This window comes from Leopardus geoffroyi, chromosome B1 (genome assembly GCF_018350155.1).
Source record: "Leopardus geoffroyi isolate Oge1 chromosome B1, O.geoffroyi_Oge1_pat1.0, whole genome shotgun sequence".
Taxonomy (NCBI): Eukaryota; Metazoa; Chordata; class Mammalia; order Carnivora; family Felidae; genus Leopardus; species Leopardus geoffroyi.
In genome coordinates, this window is record NC_059327.1 from 189,370,806 (window position 1) to 189,391,629 (window position 20,824).

The 20,824-nt window shown below is 40.3% G+C and overlaps 1 protein-coding gene across 6 annotated transcripts; it reads right to left on the reverse strand.

Annotated features, from left to right (window-relative positions):
* Nucleotides 1–19,695, reverse strand: PACRGL (parkin coregulated like). Of its 6 annotated transcripts, none has more exons than XR_006711546.1 (11): nt 19,532–19,695; nt 17,581–17,826; nt 15,743–15,810; nt 15,460–15,614; nt 11,858–11,925; nt 9,771–9,861; nt 6,707–6,841; nt 6,130–6,237; nt 4,313–4,393; nt 1,360–1,486; nt 1–625 (listed from the first exon to the last, which is right to left on the reverse strand). XR_006711546.1 is itself a non-coding variant. In XM_045474401.1 (11 exons), the coding sequence occupies exons 3-10, from the start codon at nt 15,792–15,794 to the stop codon at nt 1,430–1,432; spliced, it is 747 nt and encodes a 248-aa protein (XP_045330357.1). In that variant the 5' UTR covers nt 15,795–15,810; nt 17,581–17,826; nt 19,532–19,695; the 3' UTR covers nt 1–625; nt 1,389–1,429. The 6 variants fall into 6 exon arrangements, 5 of the variants coding, with proteins under 5 accessions (XP_045330357.1, XP_045330353.1, XP_045330356.1 ...); XM_045474401.1 differs by having other exon boundaries at nt 1,389–1,486; XM_045474397.1 differs by lacking the exon at nt 1–625 and having other exon boundaries at nt 696–1,486; nt 17,579–17,826.
* Nucleotides 19,696–20,824: the final 1,129 nt, after the last annotated feature.

The window sequence follows — 20,824 nt, forward strand, 5'->3', positions numbered from 1 at the left end:
TCCATGTTGCAGGTATTTATTCCAACAAGCGTTAAGTACCAGATTGAAAATATCATGTCCTTCTTTTGGCACCGTCGGGTCGTGTGCACGCTTGCCTCAGGGTGGGGCTGGGTGCGATGAAGAAGAGTAAAAGCAAGACCAGGGGGCCGGCGGGTGTTTTAGCTCATGTGGTCCGCGGACATGACGGGAGCAGAGACCTGAGGAAAGAGTATCCCAGACGGGGGAACCGGGAAGGGCCAGAGCTCTGAGGGGCGATGGGCATTTCTGCACTTATGACTCCTTAGAAATCACTTGTGTTCCTTGACATCCCAGCTGTGAGACTGTATCTGAGGTGAGAACTGCAAAGAGGTTACTCCGTGTATTTGAGAGAAGGAGCGAGAGGGTGGTCTCCGATGCTGCTGAGACCGAAGACGGCTGCTCCTGCAGAAAGGAGTGATCCCCAATCTTCATCCCTCCCAAAGAAAATCTGCTTTGGATTCGGTGTGGTGGCTACTCATGTCCCCACAGCCTCTTCTTGCCCTCAGGATGGGAAGTCGTACTCTGGTTTTCTATTTCTCACTCCATTCCTTTCTCTTGTAGAGCGATCCAGGGTCAGCATCTACGACACCATCACTGAGGGCTATGCCTATAAAGTATGTTTTAAAAGCTTTTTTAATTAATGGTTAAACATAAGCAGGCACGACAAAATCACGGAGTGCATTTAAATGTTTTCAGATTTTAATTTCTAAAGATCTTCATGACATGAGTATCTTCGGTATTTTCAGACTACGGGATACAAAGATGACATTTACTTAAATAAAACCCAACACCTAAAGTTTAGGCAGTTTTAATAAGTTGTAATAAACAACATACTTACAAGAGAATTTACACATGTAAAAAAAAATTCTTAAACTAGAATATTCTGGCATGGACTTTTTCCAAGGATTCTACATCATAAGATGCATATGTACAGACAATAATTAAAAGTGAACTCACAAATGTTTATCCATACTTTAAATTTCCATAGCTTTGATAAATGACAAAATGACAAAATGTCTAAAAATAAGCACACAGCTACAAACTGAGTGTGAAAGGGATATTATAAATACAAAGCATTAGAAAATAAATACAAATGCATCTACTATAAACCCAGTAATGGTTGTTTGCACTAAGCTGTAAATATATGAAAAACCGACCCCACAAAATTATACTACTGTAGAACTGTTTTGAACAACTCCCCATCACTGACCATTCTTTCTTGTTGATGAGTAACTTTTATTATGATTCAGTGGAACTAGGTTTACTCATCTTAAACTAGTAAGGAATGAATGGTGGCTGTGATTTACAAAAGAACAACCTGAAGTGAATCTGAAAAGGTACCATAGGTGCCCATGGCCAGCATTTCACACCTGTCACCAGGAAGTAAGGAGATTTTTGTGGGCTCCTTTCTTCAACAGCATATGGAACAATATGTTGGAATTTTAGATTTGATGATGATAAGGCTTCCCTGTCAACAGAAAAAAACGTAGCTTCATTAGTATCATGCAGGGTTCCCTAACAGGCATTAATTACACCTGTAGGAACAAGCCTAAAGAAGTGTCCAACACTCAGACCAAATGGAATGAGAACAGAATGATGGAATGAGAAGTGTAACATTTTTTCTGAGTTGAATACAGTATAGGTTGTCCTCTGTTTAAAAAAATGTTTAACTGGAGACTTAGTTAGGAACCAGATCACCAGTGTATGAATCCAGCTGCTGCCAGTCGCTTCACTGTCAAATCTGGGGCTAGTTCTTTCTTTGAGCCTCAGTTTCTAGGTCTTTAAAGGGGGATAACGACAAATTCTACCCCTGAGGGCTGCAGTGATGATTAAATGGATACGATGTGTAAAAAGTACTCAAACTGAGTACCTGACAGGTAATCACTTCCCACGTGTTCGATAAAGACTGGGGTGTGTGCAAGTACGTACCTTTTCCAAGACAGATGTGCCTATGACTTAGGATGAAAATTCTATCAAGGTTGAGAGTGAACCAACTGCAACTTAAGGCAGGTAGTCAACTGATTGGTTTTAAGAAAATGACACTGTGACTATAACTCACTTTCCTGTCTGCCCTGAAGCTGAATGTTTCCATCACTGTGGCACACACAAGCCCCAAGAAACGAGAAACTGTAATACTGAGAAGATTCTTTTAAAGACTCATCTCTACTGGGGCGCCTGAGTGGCTCAGTCGGCTGAGCAGCTGACTTCGGCTCAGGTCATGATCTCGTGGCTCGTGAGTTCGAGCCCCGCGTCGGGCTCTGTGCTGACAGCTCGGAGCCTGGAGCCTGCTTCGGATTCTGTGTCTCCCTCTCTCTCTGCCCCTAACCCACTCGCATTCTGTCTCTGTCTCTCTCAAAAATAAGTAAACATTAAAAAAAATTTTAAAGACTCATCTCTACTATTTAGAGAAGGAGAAAGATATATAAACATTTGGTTTTTGAAGACAAAGAAGAGCACTTGTTAATTTCAGGGAGGATTACAAAGTATGAAAGCAAAAGCATAATGGTAATTAGGCCAATTTTTAATAGCACACCAACAGAAAATCTCTGATCCAATATTATCAAATTATTGAAATATTATGTAAGATAGTAGAAGTCGAAAACAAGAAGAGAAAAAGTCTGAAGCAGTAAACAATACTTAACTTCAAAATCTTTTTTTACCCTGTATTAGCAAGATTCAAAACAATGACATCGTGTGGCAACAAGCGGAGCTCCCTCGCTGCCCGCCTCGGGAGCTCCGGGCTGCGCAGGTACACCCCTCTGTGTTCTCCTCCAAATCTCGTGTGTTCTGTCTGAAGTTTATTTACTCGAAAACTATGCCCTCCTCCGCACACCTATTCATGAAATCTAACATGCTGGGCCTGCCCCTTTCTTCTTGCCCGATTCCACAGGATGTGTGTAAACCAGCCGGGGAGAGTTTCAGATTGGAAGCTGTATCATCATTATTTAGCATCCGTTTACTTGCATTTCACAAGGGAGGAATTGGCAAATTATTTTGCATTCCAATTCTCAGAAGCACATCTATAAACAAAAAGAAGTTCCCTTCTGCTGAGGACACTGGATTGGCTAGGGGATGGTTCTGTACCTCTCAACAAGGTGTCTGAATGCTAATCCTCCACATGCAATAAAGAAATCCGTTACCTAGTAGTCTAGGGACTTACCTGCTCCACCTAAACTTTATTCTAGGCATTCATCACGGAACGAATATAATCAATTTTAAAAGTCACTGTAATTGGTCAAATTAGGTAACTTAGACAAAGCTTAAACTAACGTATCTGACATTTTAAAACTATATATGATCACACAAATTTCCTTTATAATTCCTTTAGGAAGTAGCTGCAATGAAACTAAGTTCTGCAATGTTAAAACAGTCCCATGCAAAGCTATCATTAAGATCCGATTAAATGTTGGGGCGCCTGGGTGGCTCAGCAGGTTGAGTGCTTGGCTCTTGATTTCGACTCAGTTTGTGATTCTTGAGTTTGAGCCATGCTGTGCTGACAGCGTGCAACCTACTTGGGATTCTCTCTCTCTGCTCCCCATCCCCAACCTCTCAAAATAAATAAATAAACTTAAAAAAAAAAAAAAAAGGATCTGATTACATATAATCTCCAAAACAAGATAGGATCACTGCTTTACAGAAATATTTCCAAGACTAGATTATGCGAACACTGCTTTAAATGATGAAAATTCACTTAACCTAGTTATTTGACACCCCACATATAACAATGAGATTCCCCCAGAGAGTCCCGCACATTCTTGCAAGTCAGAATAATTTGATTCATCCTTGTGTGTGTGCGTGTGCACACACGTTCCAGATAGCATGCACTTCGAGACATGATATTGCAGCCATCTGGAAATCTCATTTCAATCTTTGAAGATGGGAAGATTGTAAATTTTTTAGACAGAAAAGATGGGAAATGAAAGAAAAAGAAAAGTACTTTCTTCAACGAGCTCTCTGTGTTAATCCTTTTGTTTTCTGAATTTTCCAATGGTCTAAGCAAGAACATCCAAACTAAAGAAAAAAAACCTGTCAAGTCGCACCACATGGAGGGTATAGTCAGTGCAGAGGAAGTGAACGGCCGTGTTAACACAATCTGGTCCGAATCCCAATGCTTAGAAACCGTGTGACCTACATAAGATGGAAGCTCCAAAGTCTCAAATGAAAATATCAACTCCACATGATAACTTGTGGTTGAAATAATAGATGTCATACAGTCAGTTTCATAGTATAAAAGTAAAAAACAAAGAAGCAAACAAACAAAAACCCATGACTTAAGGAATAAGGCTTTACTTACACTCCCACCATGCTGCTCTAGCTTCTGTAATGCACTGGTGATGGGCTCTTTGAATTTCTTATCCCTCAGTCTCTTGGAAAGCTTTTAAAATAAGATTGGGAGAATGATTCGGAAAAGTAGCAATAGTCACCACAGGCATAAGTAAAACTTCACTAAGGAGTATGCTAACTAGAAATAAAATCATTGAATCCTTACCGTATAGTTAAGTACACAAACACCACTTAATTTGTTTTAGATTCCAAGGCTTCTTTTAGAAAATATCTCATTGAAATTTATATACAATAGACACCACTATATTTGTTAAAACAAGTTCAGCATTATAGTTCCAGTGTCCAGCATAATACTTGGCACAGAACACAAAACAGAAGGGCAGAGAGCAACAGATTTGTCAAAATGTTGAATGTCTGAATGGAGTAATCAATCTAAAATAAGTCATTTTATATATCAGGGTGAAATTCCTGTGGCTGGTCAGGTACAACCTGCTGACCTAAAGGTTGTAAGCAAACACCTGCCAGGATCCTCTTCCTTCTCTCCTAAGGCTTCCCATATATTAAGGTTCGAGAGTCTATTCCCACTGTGTCTTCTCTCCATCAAACACCTGGTGTTGGTGGGAACTCATCTCCCGCTATTCCTAACCTCAGCATAGCAATCCTGATAGATTCACTACCATCCCTACTCTCTATAGGCTTTGCCAGATGTTCCCGGGGTGTATGGTCTCTCTGCAGAGTAAGAAGTTAAACATCCAGTTCTAGGATCTCTCCAAATGGATTGGTCCAAGAAAAAAACAGTGAAACTATGACTGAAATACATGCCTCAACTCTGAACTACAGAAGGATGCACACAGAGAAATGCCAGCTGTGGGTTATTCCAGCAAGGACTTTAATTTTTTATTAGTGTGTGCAGTAACGGATTAATTCCACCTAAAGAAAAGATCGGCCCTTGTCTCTGGCTCCCAGATGGGAACCTCTAAGCCCTTGGTATGATCCTGCCAGATAAGAGCGTCTTTGTTTACATGGGGCCCTTGGGCCACGTGATCTCAGCTCAGCTTCTGAAGAGGCTGGAGACTAAGGTCGACCATGCAAGCAGCCAGTCATGCTTGCTTGACAGAACCCTAATATGAACCCTGGGACACCACGCTGAGGGGAGTTTCTCAGGACGGCAATACTCCATCTGTGTTGCCACACATCACTTCTGGCTGGAGGAAGCAAGCGCTGTCCAACAGCTCCAGTGTGAGAGGTCAACCGGAGACTCCACACTTTGTCCTTCCTGGGCTCTGCTCTGTGCACCTCCTTGCTTTGTGGATTTTACTTGGCAGCCCTTCACTGTAATGAACTGAAACCGTGTAACAGCTTTTTGAGTTTCCTGAGTCCTTCTAACTGTCCAGTATCCCAGTGTGTATCTGTCCTAAGGATTAAGCTACACATAGCAGGAAAACGTCTCATCCTGAATACTGTTTACAGATTCACTAAAAAGCTTACAAGGAAAAACAAAGAAAATGATGAAAAACATGACTGTGGCAATGTACAATTACAGAGGAGGGTGGATGAGCTGTCTTTATAATCCATGCTAATCAACATGGGCATAAGACCATTGTACTGTTTGTTAATTTTTGTCCCCTCCCCGACTCTCATTCTCACTCTCTCTGTCTCTCTCTCTCTCTCTCAAAATTAAATAAACATTAAAAAAAAAAGAAGAATCAGATTTTTTTTAGGATTTCTGAATCTGTTAACGACTAACTGGAAGCCACTGATCACGACAAGATACAGACAGTGCATGATACGCATACACAAGCACTCTGTCATCTTTTCAGTACTTACACTTGTCAGCAGATGTTTCAGATGGTCATTCAGAGAAGGACCAACGACGACACTTAGCTGCACGAGAGCATTCAGACCTCTTGCAAACACGTCATCATCCAGGTGTACCTGGGGGGTTAGACGGTCAGGGATACAGGGACAGAAAAGGAAAGAAGAAAGACAAGTAAGAAGAAAGGGCAAGCAGGTGGAGAAAAAAGTAAGACTGAACATTCAAAATTAGAAGATAAGCCACTAAACCCTGAATCTAAAAAAATACCCTTTAATGTTATACCATCTAGAAGCAAAAAAATAAACTTCTGGCTTGACTGAAACATTAGCTTAGCTGTATCACAGCAAGAGCAAGGCTGATGTGAGGTTTCTTACTTTCTCTAATTACTGCAAATGTCCCCTTTTACCTTTCGGATATCCTCTACAGGTGTCTTCAAGTAAGTAATCATCTGTCCCTGAATAACCATGGCCTAATTTTGCATGCACATCAAAATCACAGGTAAAGGACTCATTTGCATACAATTTGGAAGAAAAAAAGACATAAAATATTCTAAATGTACCACAGAAAGTCCAAAGGAATAGAGGATACCAGAGCCGCCTTTAGCACAGGAACCAGTCTTGGAAGCAAAGGCACAGCTTTTTCAGGAGCTCCTTGGACCAAAAGTAATTCTCTAAATCCCTCCTTTGACACAAAGGTGTATGGATGTTTAGTCTCTCTCAAACCCTGCCAAAGACAAAAAACAAACAAACAAAACAAAACAAGCAAAAAAAAAGAATTACTAAGCATCTGGTTATACTAACAACAAAATCGAATTCTTACTAGTCTAAATGAAAATCAAGTTTTATTATGGTTTTCCTAATCATGATTCAAAATTTCAATAATTACAATTTCAATTAAACCCAAAAATTGTGGAACAAAGGACATACACGGGACAGGAAGAATTTCTACCCACAGGAAGGAAGGAAAAGATTTTGAACATTAAAGGAACAGGAAAAAGAAACGGAAAAGCAAGGAAAAATAAAGGAAATAAAGAAAAAGAAAGGGAGGAAGAAAATAAAAGGGGAGAGGAAGAGAGAGGAAAGGTAAATAATAAAAAAAAGAAAAAATATATAAGAAACCCTCACGAGGATACTGAAAACATTTTGTGTGTACTACCAAATACTGTCTGAAAGCACAGAAAATCAGCCTAAAATGATGGTTTATAATTATTGGACCTCCTACCTTTACAGTGACTTTACAACTTGTTTAATGAGTTTCTAAAATATTGTATTTCCTTCATATTTAAATATTTTATATTAAGATATTTAAAAAACATCGTTTCCTATGAAAATCTTACAGAAAACCACTGTAAGATTTTAAATGTCATTTTTAACATTGGAATGTGAAATAAAAATATGAAGGGGAGCCTGAGTGGCTCAGTCACTTGAGTGTCCGACTTTGGCTTAGGTCATGATCTCACGGTTCATGAGTTCAAGCCCCATGTTGGGCTCTGTGCTGACAGCTCACAGCCTGGAGCCTGCTTCAGATTCTGTGTCTCCCTCTCTCTTCGCTCCTCCCCTGCTCACACTCTGTCTCTCTCTCAAAAATAAATAAGACTGAAAAATATATATATATGAAAATAACCCGTATCATTTCTTTCACCCTAAATGCATCAGAAACTATTGGATAGTACTCTTTTATGATTTAATCCATCACTTTGAGTCAGGACAGAAGAGCCACCTGACTTTTTTTGAAAACGTAATACAAAAAAAAGCAACAGCAATACTCCATCAATTTGACTAATTATTATCTGTGAATAAGTAAAACTGGCTGCAAAGTCATGCCTAAAAATACTAATTTTCAACCAATTTGCTCTTTAGACCAAACTATCTGCTTCCAAACAGTGATCAAACACTTCTTTTCCTGGACCGCCAAGCACAGCAGCACCACTTTGGAACACAGCTTCTATCACCCTAAGGTTGTGCCTCTCCTGGTCATTGTAGAGATGAGGGATCAGGTCAAGAGAAGTGGATGTCCATAGTGGTGGTTCTGTCAGCACTTTTCCATTATTAAATAAGTAGAAGGAAATGCTAATAATGTACCCAACACAGAAATAAAGGCATTGGTGTTTGGAAAATAAGTATTTAAAGCACTGACTTTATGTAATCTCGACTAAACACAGAGTCCCTTTAGGGACTCTCCAAATTAAAGAACTCCCCTCACCTTCCTCACTTTGTGATTAGCTAGAGCATTTTTTTTTTTTTAATGTTTATTTTTGAGAGAGAGAGTGAGTGGGCAGGTGCACCAGCTCATGGGGGAGAGGCAGAAGAGAGAGAGAGAATCCCAAGCAGGCTCCTCACGGTCAGCCCAGACCCAGATGCGGGACCTGATCTGATCTCACGTACTGTGCGATCATGACCTGAGCCGAAATCAAGAGTGGGATGTTTAATCAACTGAGCCACCCAGGCACCCCTAATTGGACCATGTTTTCACAGGTGTCACTATAGTTGTGATTCATCTAAAAAATGGTCTGCTACCATATATAAAAGGTTTAAAAAAAAATTTTTTTTTTAATTTTTTTTTTTAATGTTTATTTATTTTTGAGACAGAGAGAGACAGAGCATGAACGGGGGAGGGGCAGAGAGAGAGGGAGACACAGAATCGGAAGCAGGCTCCAGGCTCCAAGCCATCAGCCCAGAGCCTGACGCGGGGCTCGAACTCACGAACCGTGAGATCGTGACCTGAGCTGAAGTCGACGCTCAACCGACTGAGCCACCCAGGTGCCCCCAAAAAATTTTTTAAACTAATGAAACATTGATACATTTTTAAGTTTTTAATACCAAGTTTAAAAGACTTTGATCAAAACTGAATTTCAAAATAGGCTACCCATAAAAATATGCTGTTATTAAACCAAAATAATCTTGTAAGCAGAGATATAAATTAAGAAAAATAAAAACCAACAAAAATGATCCTAACTCTTAAAAAAGACAAGTATCTGTAACTTAAACATAAGACAACTGGCTAGTTCATTTCTCAACTTGTGACTCTAAGGGAATAAATTTCACAGAAGAGATCACTGATCCACTTGAAGCTAATACTCTGCCAACTTTTTCCTGACATGTTAAAAAATATAAGGAATCTATCAAAAATTTTCTTAAAATCCTCTACAAAAACGATCTCCCTGACATTTGACTTAAAATGTACAGGTGGGCAAAAGCCCAGAGAATTTTCCAAAAGGACGTTTAGGTAGTTAGTATCAGTTCCCTAAAAAATATATCACATTCACGTTAAACATGACTGGTTGTATAGAAATAGATCAACCACTCATTGCTATCTGATGTAGTTTAAGTTAAACCACTGATGTTCTCCTGATATGACTCATTCAATATGATTCCAAGTACTTTTTTGGAATTAAGTGTGAATATTTCATCTACTTATCTACAAATCCCTGTGTAGACTAAGTTGTTTATAAAGCTGATTAATCAGTTTCTAATAAACATATACTGATCATAATTAGTTCCTAAGGGAGCGTTGGTGTTTTAATGACTTTCGCTTGGCTCTTATTCCAAGAGCATAAAATAAGATTTACTGATGCGTTGTGAAATAACATTTAATACAGTTTTTAAGGTGTTTTTTTCCATAAACACTCAGGAGAAATGGAAATCACACATACCTCTGCTAAAGTAATAAGAAGAGGATCAAATGGAAGATTTTCAGGAGGACATTCCCACTGCAATCTGTGTTTCACTGAACCATGGACCAATCTAAAATAACAAACACTGGTAAACGCAACATGGACAATGTAATTATATATTAAACACTAATTCTCTAACACATTCAGACTCTTTCCAGAACATAATCATATTAGAACTATTCTGTAACATGTAGGAATATCATGGCTTGCAACGTTATTATGAAGGCATCTCACACAGCAAAGTCTATAACCCCCCACTCCTATCCTTTCAGCAAAACTGTTTCGCGGCAAAACTAAACTCCACATGTGTTCAGCCTACAGTGTTGGGAGTTCAAGCATGCTGCCATCTGTGAGTCTTAACACAAATGCTACACTTGACATGTTTAAGTCATAATTATAACAAAATAGGTAACCTACCAATGTGCAAACAAAGAAATGTGATAATTAGAAACAGTAACGTGTTTTATATGGAACATTATTTTTCAGACACAGATTCTTTAACCCTCATGATCTAAATACAAGCCAGATTTCCCCTCTGTTACACAAAAGAAAACAGGCCAGGAGGTGAAACAGCCCATGTAGGGTTACAAAATGGTAGCCCCTTGCATTGGTCACTGCTGCTGCTGTTGCTTTTTTAATTTTTTTTTTTTTTTATTAACAGCTTTACTGAGTCATAACCAACATGCAACAAACTGTACATGGTTATGAAGTGTAACATTTGATACTGGTTTTGATATATAAATACATCAAGAGAACCCTCATCATAACCATGACAGTGAACTTACTCAAGACGCTCAAATGTTTCTTCACCCTTTTGTAATGTTCTCAACTTCATGACACCTTTTTTAGTGTTATTTTCTTAATAGCAAGAGGCCTCGGTAACATTTTTACAATTTTAGCAACCATGATTGCTTAGAGTGGAGAGGGGGGGTGTAAGAATATGTAAATATGGTTTTGACTCAGAATAAAATAAAAAAATAATAACAATAAAGTGAGGAATGCCTCTTGAGCTCATTTCTCCAAATCTGCAAATACCATTAAAAACTACATTTCTTGAATTTTAGAAAACAACAAAAAGAATGTCGTGGTTATTCTTTCCACAATGAAAATGACATTTCCCACCACCTAGAACAGCTAAAACTGGATACACTTAGAAGAAAGAAATGTTTCTTGGTAGTGAAATCTTAAAATGGTATCATTCTATCAGTAACTATATCGTTTTCTTTAAAACACTTCTGATGTCTATCACAAAAGGTGGCAAAAACTGTATCAAAAGTGAGGAAGAACTACTGTATGTACTCATTAATAAATATAATTTCAATAAATAAAACTTTTTGAAATTTTTCAAATGTCATTTCGAAAACTAATAAAACAGGGTATTATGCTAAGTGAAATTAGTCAGAGAAAGACAAAAATCATATGACTTCAGTCATATAAGGACTTTAAGAGACAACAGATGAACATAAGGGAAGGGAAACAAAAATAATATAAAAACCTGGAGGGGTACAAAACAGAAGAGACTCATAAATATGGAAAACAAACTGAGGGTTGCTGGAGGGGTTGTGGGAGAGGGGACGGGCTAAAGGGGTAAGGGGCATTAAGGAATCTACTCCTGAAATCATTGTTGCACTATATGGTAACTAATTTGGGCGTAAATTTTAAAAAATAAAAAATAAAATAAGAAAAAATAATCTCCATTTAAAAAAACTCAAAACAACAGCAACAACAAAAAACTAATGAAACAATTCCATTCAGTTGTAAACTTTCAGTTTCAGACTATTTATTTGCAACTTGCTCGAGGCTATGAATGCTTATATTGTTTCAGAAACTGGTTAATTCCATTTCTTAAATTACAGATCTATTTGTAATTCTATTTTGGAACTGAAATGATTTTCTTCAACAATGTCTCACGATCTACCCCAGTCCGACAGCCAAAGTGTAAATAAGTCACCTTTACTGCCACCTCCTAGTATATAAAATTTTCAATACATTTAAACTAAATACTGTTATTGATTTGACTCAGTTATTTTGAATAATCTGGTCAGTTATCATCCGTACTGATTTACCTGCAAGGAATACCTCCTTTAGAGTAAATAGCCGCAAATGCAGAAGGGGCTCGGGACTGTTCACCAAACTGAAAGAAAAAGACGACACGAATGCAGTAAGTATACCATCACCTCCACTCTGTGATACCTGCCCGATTTTAATCCTGCTGAGGTCAGAGGCAAAGGGACATCCTGACTTTTCACCCACGATGCTGGTATCAAGTGCATCACTCGACTCAGCAACACACCTGAGGAAAACGATCAGTCCCCTCAGTACTGGACCCACAGCCACAGCCACAAACTGTGTATTTCTTTTTAACCCCTAACTTGTTCCAGAGGGCATGAAGGAGCTGGGATCACATATATAATATAGACAAATACTATTATACGAACACCATAAATAAATATAACAAAGATAATACATCCTTCTACCCTCCCCCACTGTGACCTCTCAAGGTGAGGGCTACATGGGGAAGAAGTGTTAGGTACAGGGAAAGCAGAATTGTCTTCAGTCGCCAGCACATCGCCTACTTGTCCTCCAGTCAAATATGGATGGTCTGGATGGTCCAGAACCTGTAATCTCTCCCAAATGGTTTCATGCTTCTACAAAAAGCAAAGGCTTACGATAGGCAGGAGTGACAGAGCTGAAGGTGGAGCAAGGCTCTCACAAACATGTGCTCAGATGTGTTTGCTTAGATATATAACTTCACAATTTTGTTTGTCCACATATTAAGAATAAATTAATTCTGGGGGTGACTGGGTGGCTCTGTTACTTAAGTGTCCGACTTTGGCTCATGTCAGGATCTCATGGTTTGTGAGTTCAAGCCCCACATGGGGCTCTCCGCTCTCAGCACGAAGCCCGCTTAGGATCCTCTGTCTCCCTCTCTCTCTGCCCCTCCCCTGCTCGCACTCTCTCTCAAAAATAAATAAACATCAGGGGCGCCTGGGTGGCGCAGTCGGTTAAGCGTTCGACTTCAGCCAGGTCACGATCTCGCGGTCCGTGAGTTCGAGCCCCGCGTCGGGCTCTGGGCTGATGGCTCAGAGCCTGGAGCCTGTTTCCGATTCTGTGTCTCCCTCTCTCTCTGCCCCTCCCCCGTTCATGCTCTGTCTCTCTCTGTCCCAAAAATAAATAAACGTTGAAAAAAAAAAATAAAATAAATAAATAAATAAATAAACATAAAAAAAAAAAGTTAAAAAACAAAAGAATAAATTAACTCTGTATCTATTCCCAAAGATCATTTAAGAGATGATCAATCACAATGTTTAAATAATCACAGCATACATGATTTCAATACAGTTGATCCTTAAGAGAATTTAGGCACAAAAAGTTAATATTTTATCACACAGTACTTTGAACATAATCAAATAAAATACAGTTGTCTAAATTATAAAATATAAATGGACTAATCTGTTTTAAAGATACAACTAGATAAAAATATTTTTCAATCACTTGCAGTAATTTAAAAATACATTTAAGGGTATAAGTTTAGAATTAGCCTTTTTTCCTCTGGAAAAACACATGTTTGAAGTTAAAACACACAGAGGAAATGTCATTGACACATAATACTATAATAGGAGATTCATTTACAAAGTTCAACCCACATTCTGCATAATAATTCACAGAAATAGTAATGTTTCATTCATTTAATTACAATTCCTACTAAGAAAAATTTATTTTAAAAACTGTTTTCAAGTGATTGATATCAGATAAGGAAACTTGAAAAAGTGTTTGTTGAAGTGGGGGGAAAAATTAAGACAAATTAGGACTACAAACACTTTTTTAGTTCTGCTACCTATTAGGAACTGATTTTACTTTTTGGACCTACAGATCATGTAAATAATCCCTAAATATCCAAAACAACCACCAAGACAAAATTTCTGATTGAAATTCTAAGCCATTCCATTCTTTTCCTTTAATTTTTAACTCATTTTAGAGATAATCATAGCTCTATCTTCCAAGTCCCACATTATCAATTTTTTTTCTACCAGTGGGTTCATTTTATCAATCTTTACCAAATTTTACCAAAATTCCATTACCATGAAAAAAACTATAGTCCCTTCAGTTTTTTTTTTTGTTTTTTTTTTTTTAACGTTTATTTATTTTTGAGACAGACAGAGACAGAGCATGAACGGGGGAGGGTCAGAGAGAGAGGGAGACACAGAATCGGAAACAGGCTCCAGGCTCTGAGCCATCAGCCCAGAGCCCGACGCGGGGCTCGAACTCACGGACCATGAGATCATGACTTGAGCTGAAGTCGGAGGCTTAACCGACTGAGCCACCCAGGCGCCCCAGTCCCTTCAGTTTTTAACAATATCATCACACACTAGATTTCAACTAGTGTGTAAAATAATCAACATTAAATATACTTCACTATACTGAATTTCAACACATGTAATTTTTGATCCAAGTGAAGTGCTCAAAATTTACACACATTAAAGTGTATAAATTATAGGTACGTAGACCGGTGAATTCTCCAAAACAGTGGGGTAACGACATGCAGGTGTGGAAAACCTGAATGTGACCAGCACCCTAGGAACCTCTGCCGTGCCTCTTCCCAGTCACTAACCACCTTTTTCCCTAATGGTGACTTCTGTCCTGACTTCTGACGGACTTACTCTGGTTTGGTAGCTTTTACAGATCTTCGACATGGTCTTGTCTAATATCCTCTATTCTCAGGCCAAGTCATTATTTCCCCAAACTCTCCTTAATTAGTAATAAAATTTAAGGTTAGGGCCACTAAATATTACTACTTTACAAAGTTCTTTCCCCAAAGAGAGGAAGACAACAGAAGCGTCACCATGAATCTCTCAATTCAACGTGGGAAAAAGAAGCAAGAGCAAGGAGAGAGGAGGGCATTCTCCGGGAGTCCCACTCCTCTGACCCTGTGCAGTTTACAGAAAGAAGCAAAGCAACACATATGCTTACACAATTTTTCACTTGGAAAGTCAGAAAATCTCCTGCCCGTGGCCAGTTCATCGTACCCTTTCTATGTTTTACCCGCCATCAAAATCAGTGTCTCAGCCATTCTCATAATCCCCTTTAAAGGCTGAAACCAGGATCATCTTACCCTACGCAAGGTTGGGCCACACACTGCCTGGTGTTGTAGCACACGTGTGCTCACTTTCTGGATAATTCAGTGATCTACACACTTAACGATTATCCGCTTTCATGCGCGTAAATCTCCTATTTGTGAAATGTGGTTAAATTGCTGTCAGAAGGCAAAGGGAGGCTGGTACTATAGAGGCATTTCCTGGGGAGCTAATTTATAAATCAAAGCAAAATAGGGACGTTTATGCAACTATGGAAGCATGTGGTTCCTCCCACGTCAATTGAATACAAGTTTACTCACTGACATTAGGAAGCAGCAGAACTAAAGAAAATAAAAAATAAAGCTGATATGCAATTCATCTTACGCTCTACAGTACTGCTCCATGAATGTGACAGGATATGCCACAACTGGTTATTCCCCCTTTGACACCTTCTCATTTCCACACTTACATCATCGTTATTTCCATTCTTCATCATGATTACCATATGCCCTTCATCACTAGCCTAAATGTAACAAAACAAAACAAAACAAAACAATGCCTACAAGGCAGTCCTGACTGTCTTTTGTGCCTACCGGGTTAATTGTCTTAGGGTTAAGTTTATCACTTGGTCGAGGATGAAGTTTTCTTGCAGACTCTGGAGAACTGGTTGATGATGAGGATTTGCCTTGCTGAACTGTAGTCCTATGTTTTATTTGTATGCTCGATGATGTCCTTTGATCACAGTTATCTGGAAAAAACGGAAGATCAACAACAACAAAAGAGGTGGAAGAGATAAAGTTCACTCTTATCCATCTGTGTAAAAGAATGTGTCACTAACCCAATTCACCTCTTCATTTAAAAAGCAATGTTCTGTACCTGCCCCTCTGTTTCTCAGCTGAACGCCTCCGTGGCACTCTGATTTCTGCATTGCTTCCCTTTCACGCCTGCAGTTAAATGCAACTTGATTTCAGAATTTGGGGAGTAAGAGATGCATTAACAACATAAAGACCAAAACAGAACAGAGTAAATAATATAGTAAAAGACACACAAAAAAGATATGGCATGGAGCAAAATACCCCAAAGACCAATGAAAAAATACAAAATTATGTCAACTTCAGTATCAATAACAGTAAATGAAAAACAATATGTAAAAAAATAAGATAAATAAAATAAACATTTTTTCCCATTCAAACTGTCAAAATAAGCTTTTAGAAACTCAACTGCAGACCTCTGGCTATAGTCAGAAAACACGGACTGGATTTCTGAAAGGAGTAAGAGGTTGGCACATCCCCTGGCGTCTCTATCTTCTCTGGTCTCTGTATTTCCAAAGGCCCAAATGCTAGCACCTGCATATCAAGTCTGACTTTCCAAGACATAATGACCTCTCCTAGTCAAGGTACTGAAGCTCCTTAACCTGAACATAACCAAAACTACGGTTATCACACTGAAGTTAGGGACCTCTTGTTAATTCAAGGTACCACCAATTTTCTGGTCCCTCAGGCTAAAAGACTTAAGAGCACTGCTATCTTCTTTTCCTTCACTTCTTACAGATGTAATCAATGTGGTGTGATGAGGTGGAAGCCGCTTTAGGCTCAGATCTGGGTCTACACCCTCATCTCTACCAATTACCAGGTTTATGAATTAGGTAGATCATTTAATCTCCCCAAGCCTGGATTTCCAGACATTTTAAAAGCAGAGGATAATACAAGCCTATACAGGCTGTTACTGAGGAGTAAAGAAGGCATTATATCAAGTTGCTCAACCAGCCAGCGATGGTGCACTTCTCCCTCTTCCACGCTTTCCTCTTTTCCGCTAATGGGAAGACTCTAGTTCCCAGTGATGATTTTCTGCCTAATCATCAACTCCTAGGTCTACCAAGCAATCCTCCACCACACGCACCTGGATTCATACACCCAACTGCCTGCTGGTATTTCTAGGTCTGGCTCCAGTCCAAATTCCATGTGGCCTTTCCTGATCTCCTGTTTCTCAAATGTGTACGTCCATGGCACTCTTGATTTCTGCACTATCTCCTTATTTCTACTTGATCACTCCACTCCCTCACTGCACAGCACTCTAGTCATTCTTCCACTAGAGCATTTCCCACTCTAAGCCTTTAGAATTGCTATTAAATACATAACTACCCTGGGGTGCCTGGGTGGCTCAGTCAAGTAAGTGTTGGACTCCTGATTTCGGCTCAGGTCATAATCTCAGAGTTCCTGGATTCGAGCACCACAGCAGACTCCTCTCAGAGCCTGCTTGGGATTCTCTCTCTCCTTCTCTCTCTGCCCCTCCCCCCACACGTGTGCATGCTCTCTCTCAAAATAAAGTTTAAAATATGTGTGTATTGGGGCGCCTGGGTGGCTCAGTCGGTTAGGTGGCCGACTTCGGCTCAGGTCATGATTTCGTGGTCCGTGAGTTTGAGCCCCGCATCGGGCTCTGTGCTGACAGCTCAGAGCCTGGAGCCTGTTTCAGATTCTGTGTCTCCCTCTCTCTGACCCTCCCCCATTCATGCTCTGTCTCTCTCTGTCTCAAAAATAAATAAACGTTAAAAAATAATAATAATAAAATAAAAAAATAAAATAAATAAAATAAAATAAAAAAAATAAAATGTGTGTATATACACATATACACATATACACATATATACATATACACACACACACACACACATACACACACACACACACACGCATATAACTACTCCTCAACTACACTGTAAGATCTTCCTTTAAGGCAACATAGATGAAGTCTTCTTCCACTTCCAAATGAGTTTTTCAAATATTGGAGACACAGACTCCTTCCTTTTCTCTTCTTCAGGATAAACATTGATGCTTTGGCAAGTGATTCCTCATGAGATGATTTTAATCCACTTGCCAAATTAGAATTCTTCACAAGGAGGACAAAACTCCGTTAACTCAGCCCCAAGATAGTTCAAACATGATGTGACCACATCCAAGTGCCTTGCAAAGATAAATTAAGTGTAAGATCGTTTCATAAACAGAACAATTTTCATTCACCTAATATCCTCATCTTACTACCAGCAGATGACTTACTTCCCAATATCACACTTCACTTTCATTCTTAAGGCATTTACCAGAATTATGGTAATTAATGGCTCATTAAATTTGTCAGATAATATTCTAAGTCAAGATAAGCCAGGCTTTAAATATTTCGACCTAACACTGCACTTCAGTGAATATTCAACAAGTATTTACTATCATGCCAGGTCTGTTTTGAGAATTTCCTGATGGGAACAGCAGGATCTAAGTTTCTGTATATATGTATACATATATGTATGTATCAATCAATCAATCAATCTGTGTCTCTGTTTCTTCAACTCTATAATTGGGGACAATTGCTCTTAATGTTGATGAAGACTAATGAATTAATATTTCTTTTGATCATAAATTGTAATAGCTGTCACAGCTGAAAATGAGGCATCACAAAGATCCTACCCACAAACACAAAAAGAGCAGAGTTGGACACATCAAACCATGATGCATAGTTTTCAACACTACCTACCAAATCTACAAAAGTTTGTGTAGGAACAACTAAATTTCTATCTTCTTTCATGTGAAAAAGATGTTCCTGAAAGGTACCTCCAAGAAGGTGCTGCGTTATATTTTGAATGAATTCAAAGAGCCGCTGAAGGCGGAGGGTGGTGTACAGGTAATAATGGTGGAAGGAAGTGAAAAGGTAAGGACTGTTTTGTGCTACAAATATTATCGCAGTCACCTCTCATTCTTTTACAAAACAATATAAAGATTCTAAACAGGCACTAGAATCCACTTAACCCAAACATCTACACTATGTCATAATACCAGAGAGCAAGCAAATCAAGCAGGGCCCCAACAGCAGAACCCTCCTTTTCCCTTTCCTCTCCTTAGGTGCCGCGGATCATCCGAAAGGGGCCATAGACATCCGTGTCAGCGCTAGGAAAAGCATACTTTGGTTTTCATTGTTTCGGACAGCTCACATATCCTATTTCTTTCCCTATATGCACTTTCTTCCGGGACCACGCTTTGAGACCACCGCACTAAAAGGCTTGCTAAATTCTCAGGGGGCAGAGGCCACTTTTTTGCCTACTCTCTCATCCGTTGTTCAGAAAGTTCCAGAAGTGACAGGCATCCCACTGAAGAAGCCGTGACCCATCTCTAAAGCTCCTTCAAATTCCAGAGTGCAGCCACAGAGCCCAATATCCACCTATCTCCATCCCTTTTTACCATAAATCCACAGGGCCAATATTAAGGGTCTTAAATTTTCTTCCATTTTCCTACCCTCTTCCTCTCTAACACCACACTCTTCCAAACACTTAAGACCCGTTCAGGGACAGAGTGGTGTCAAAGTTGGAAAATCAGGAGGACGTGTAGGAAAAAAATCCAGAAAAACAGAGTTGAGTGTTTTGGGGGGGGGGGGGTTGGCTTTTTTGTTTTGTTTTAAGGAGCCGGGGAGCGGAGAGGAGGAAGGGCGGGCTACTTTCCGCCAAAGCCTGACCCCGGGAAAGGAAGGGTGCGCTCTCGGCGCTCGGCAGCTTCAAGGTCCTTAGCAACGAGTCCGGCGGCCCTAGAGACAGGCCAGCCCGGAAGCCTGCAGGGCGGAGACGGCGCGGGCGGCACGGCTGGATCCCCGCACCCCTGTCCCACGGCACCCGGTACCCGATCCTACCGCGCCTCTCTCCCGCGGCGATGCGCACGCCGGCCGCCACTCCGGCTGGCACTTTCGCCCTGCGCCCGCTCGGCCAACTACCCCACTCGCGTCACCGACCGCCGGGGTTCGGGAAAACGAGGCTTCGCGCGGTCCCCAGATCTGGCCGCGCCGCGCAGTGACGTCAGACGCACGCAGCGTCCTCTAAGCCTTTAGCAGGAAGGCTGCGGAGGCGCCGGGCGGAAGAGGGTTGTCCTGGCAACGAGGCGCCGGGGGCTGGAGTTGCGTGGTGGCGAAGGGGCGCCATGTGGAGGGTCTTTGAGGACTGATGAGAGGTGCAGGGAGCAGAGGAGAGCACAGAGCCCTAGCTCCCTGCACCACAATCTCTCCCTAGTCCCTGTACCTAACACTTAACACGTTTCTTGAACACTTAAAATATTGTTTTCTCCACCTGCCCTAGAACCTGAGAGCTAAGGATCGTGAACTCCAGCCCCAGGGTCTTCGGGGGAGAGAGCCAAAGCCACCTACAGGCCCAGCTGTGGAATTTCGTTTCCTGCCATAACTTCCTGATTCGCATGCCACGGCATTCTACATAATACATCCGTGTTTTAAGAAAGTGGGTGTGGGGGCGCCCGGGTGGCTCAGTTGGTTAAGCGGCCAACTTCGGTTCAGGTCATGATCTCACAGTCCATGAGTTTGAGCCCCGCGTTGGGCTCTGTGCTGACAGCTCAGAGCCTGGAGCCTGCTTCAGATTCTGTGTCTCCCTCTCTCTCTGACCCTCCCTCGTTCATGCTCTGTCTTTCTCTGTCTCAAAAATAAATAAACATTAAAAAAATTAAAAAAAAAAAAGAAAGTGGGTGTGCTTTTAAACTTCAGATTATTTTAATAAAACTGATGCTGCAGGAAAATGAATGTCCCCATGTGTCTACCAAAAGCAATTTGGATTGTCATAGTAAAAAGTCCTGCAAACCTGTCCGCTGCATTCTTTTCCAGCGTCTTCTGTTGTCATCCATAGCCTTAGCTTTTTTGCTCAGGTAATAGCTAATTATACAGTCCTCATTGTCTGAGCCCTCTAGGCCCTATCATCCCTCCGTGCCCTCGGAGCTCCATTCTTGCTTCCTGAGTTACTGCTGTGGAAGCTTCTCCCACAGGCTGTGACTTCTTTATGACAATGATTACGCCTTTTCCCTGCGTTTCTCCACCTTCTGGCACGATGTAGCAGGACTCAGAAAGTACTCTTTGAATAAATGAAACAAACAAACGAATCCTATGTATATCTAACTCCTCTAATGTACTGTGAAATTTGCGTACAAG

Excerpts from the sequence above, each read along its gene's own strand:
- PACRGL (XM_045474401.1), bottom strand. The coding sequence starts at position 15,794 with ATGCAGAAATCAGAGTGCCACGGAGGCGTTCAGCTGAGAAACAGAGGG. Across the intron at positions 15,615-15,742 it reads GCTGAGAAACAGAGGGGCAG|ATAACTGTGATCAAAGGACA; the intron begins GTACAGAACATT and ends CGTTTTTTCCAG. Across the intron at positions 6,842-9,770 it reads TTCTTATTACTTTAGCAGAG|GGTTTGAGAGAGACTAAACA; the intron begins GTATGTGTGATT and ends TGTCTTTGGCAG.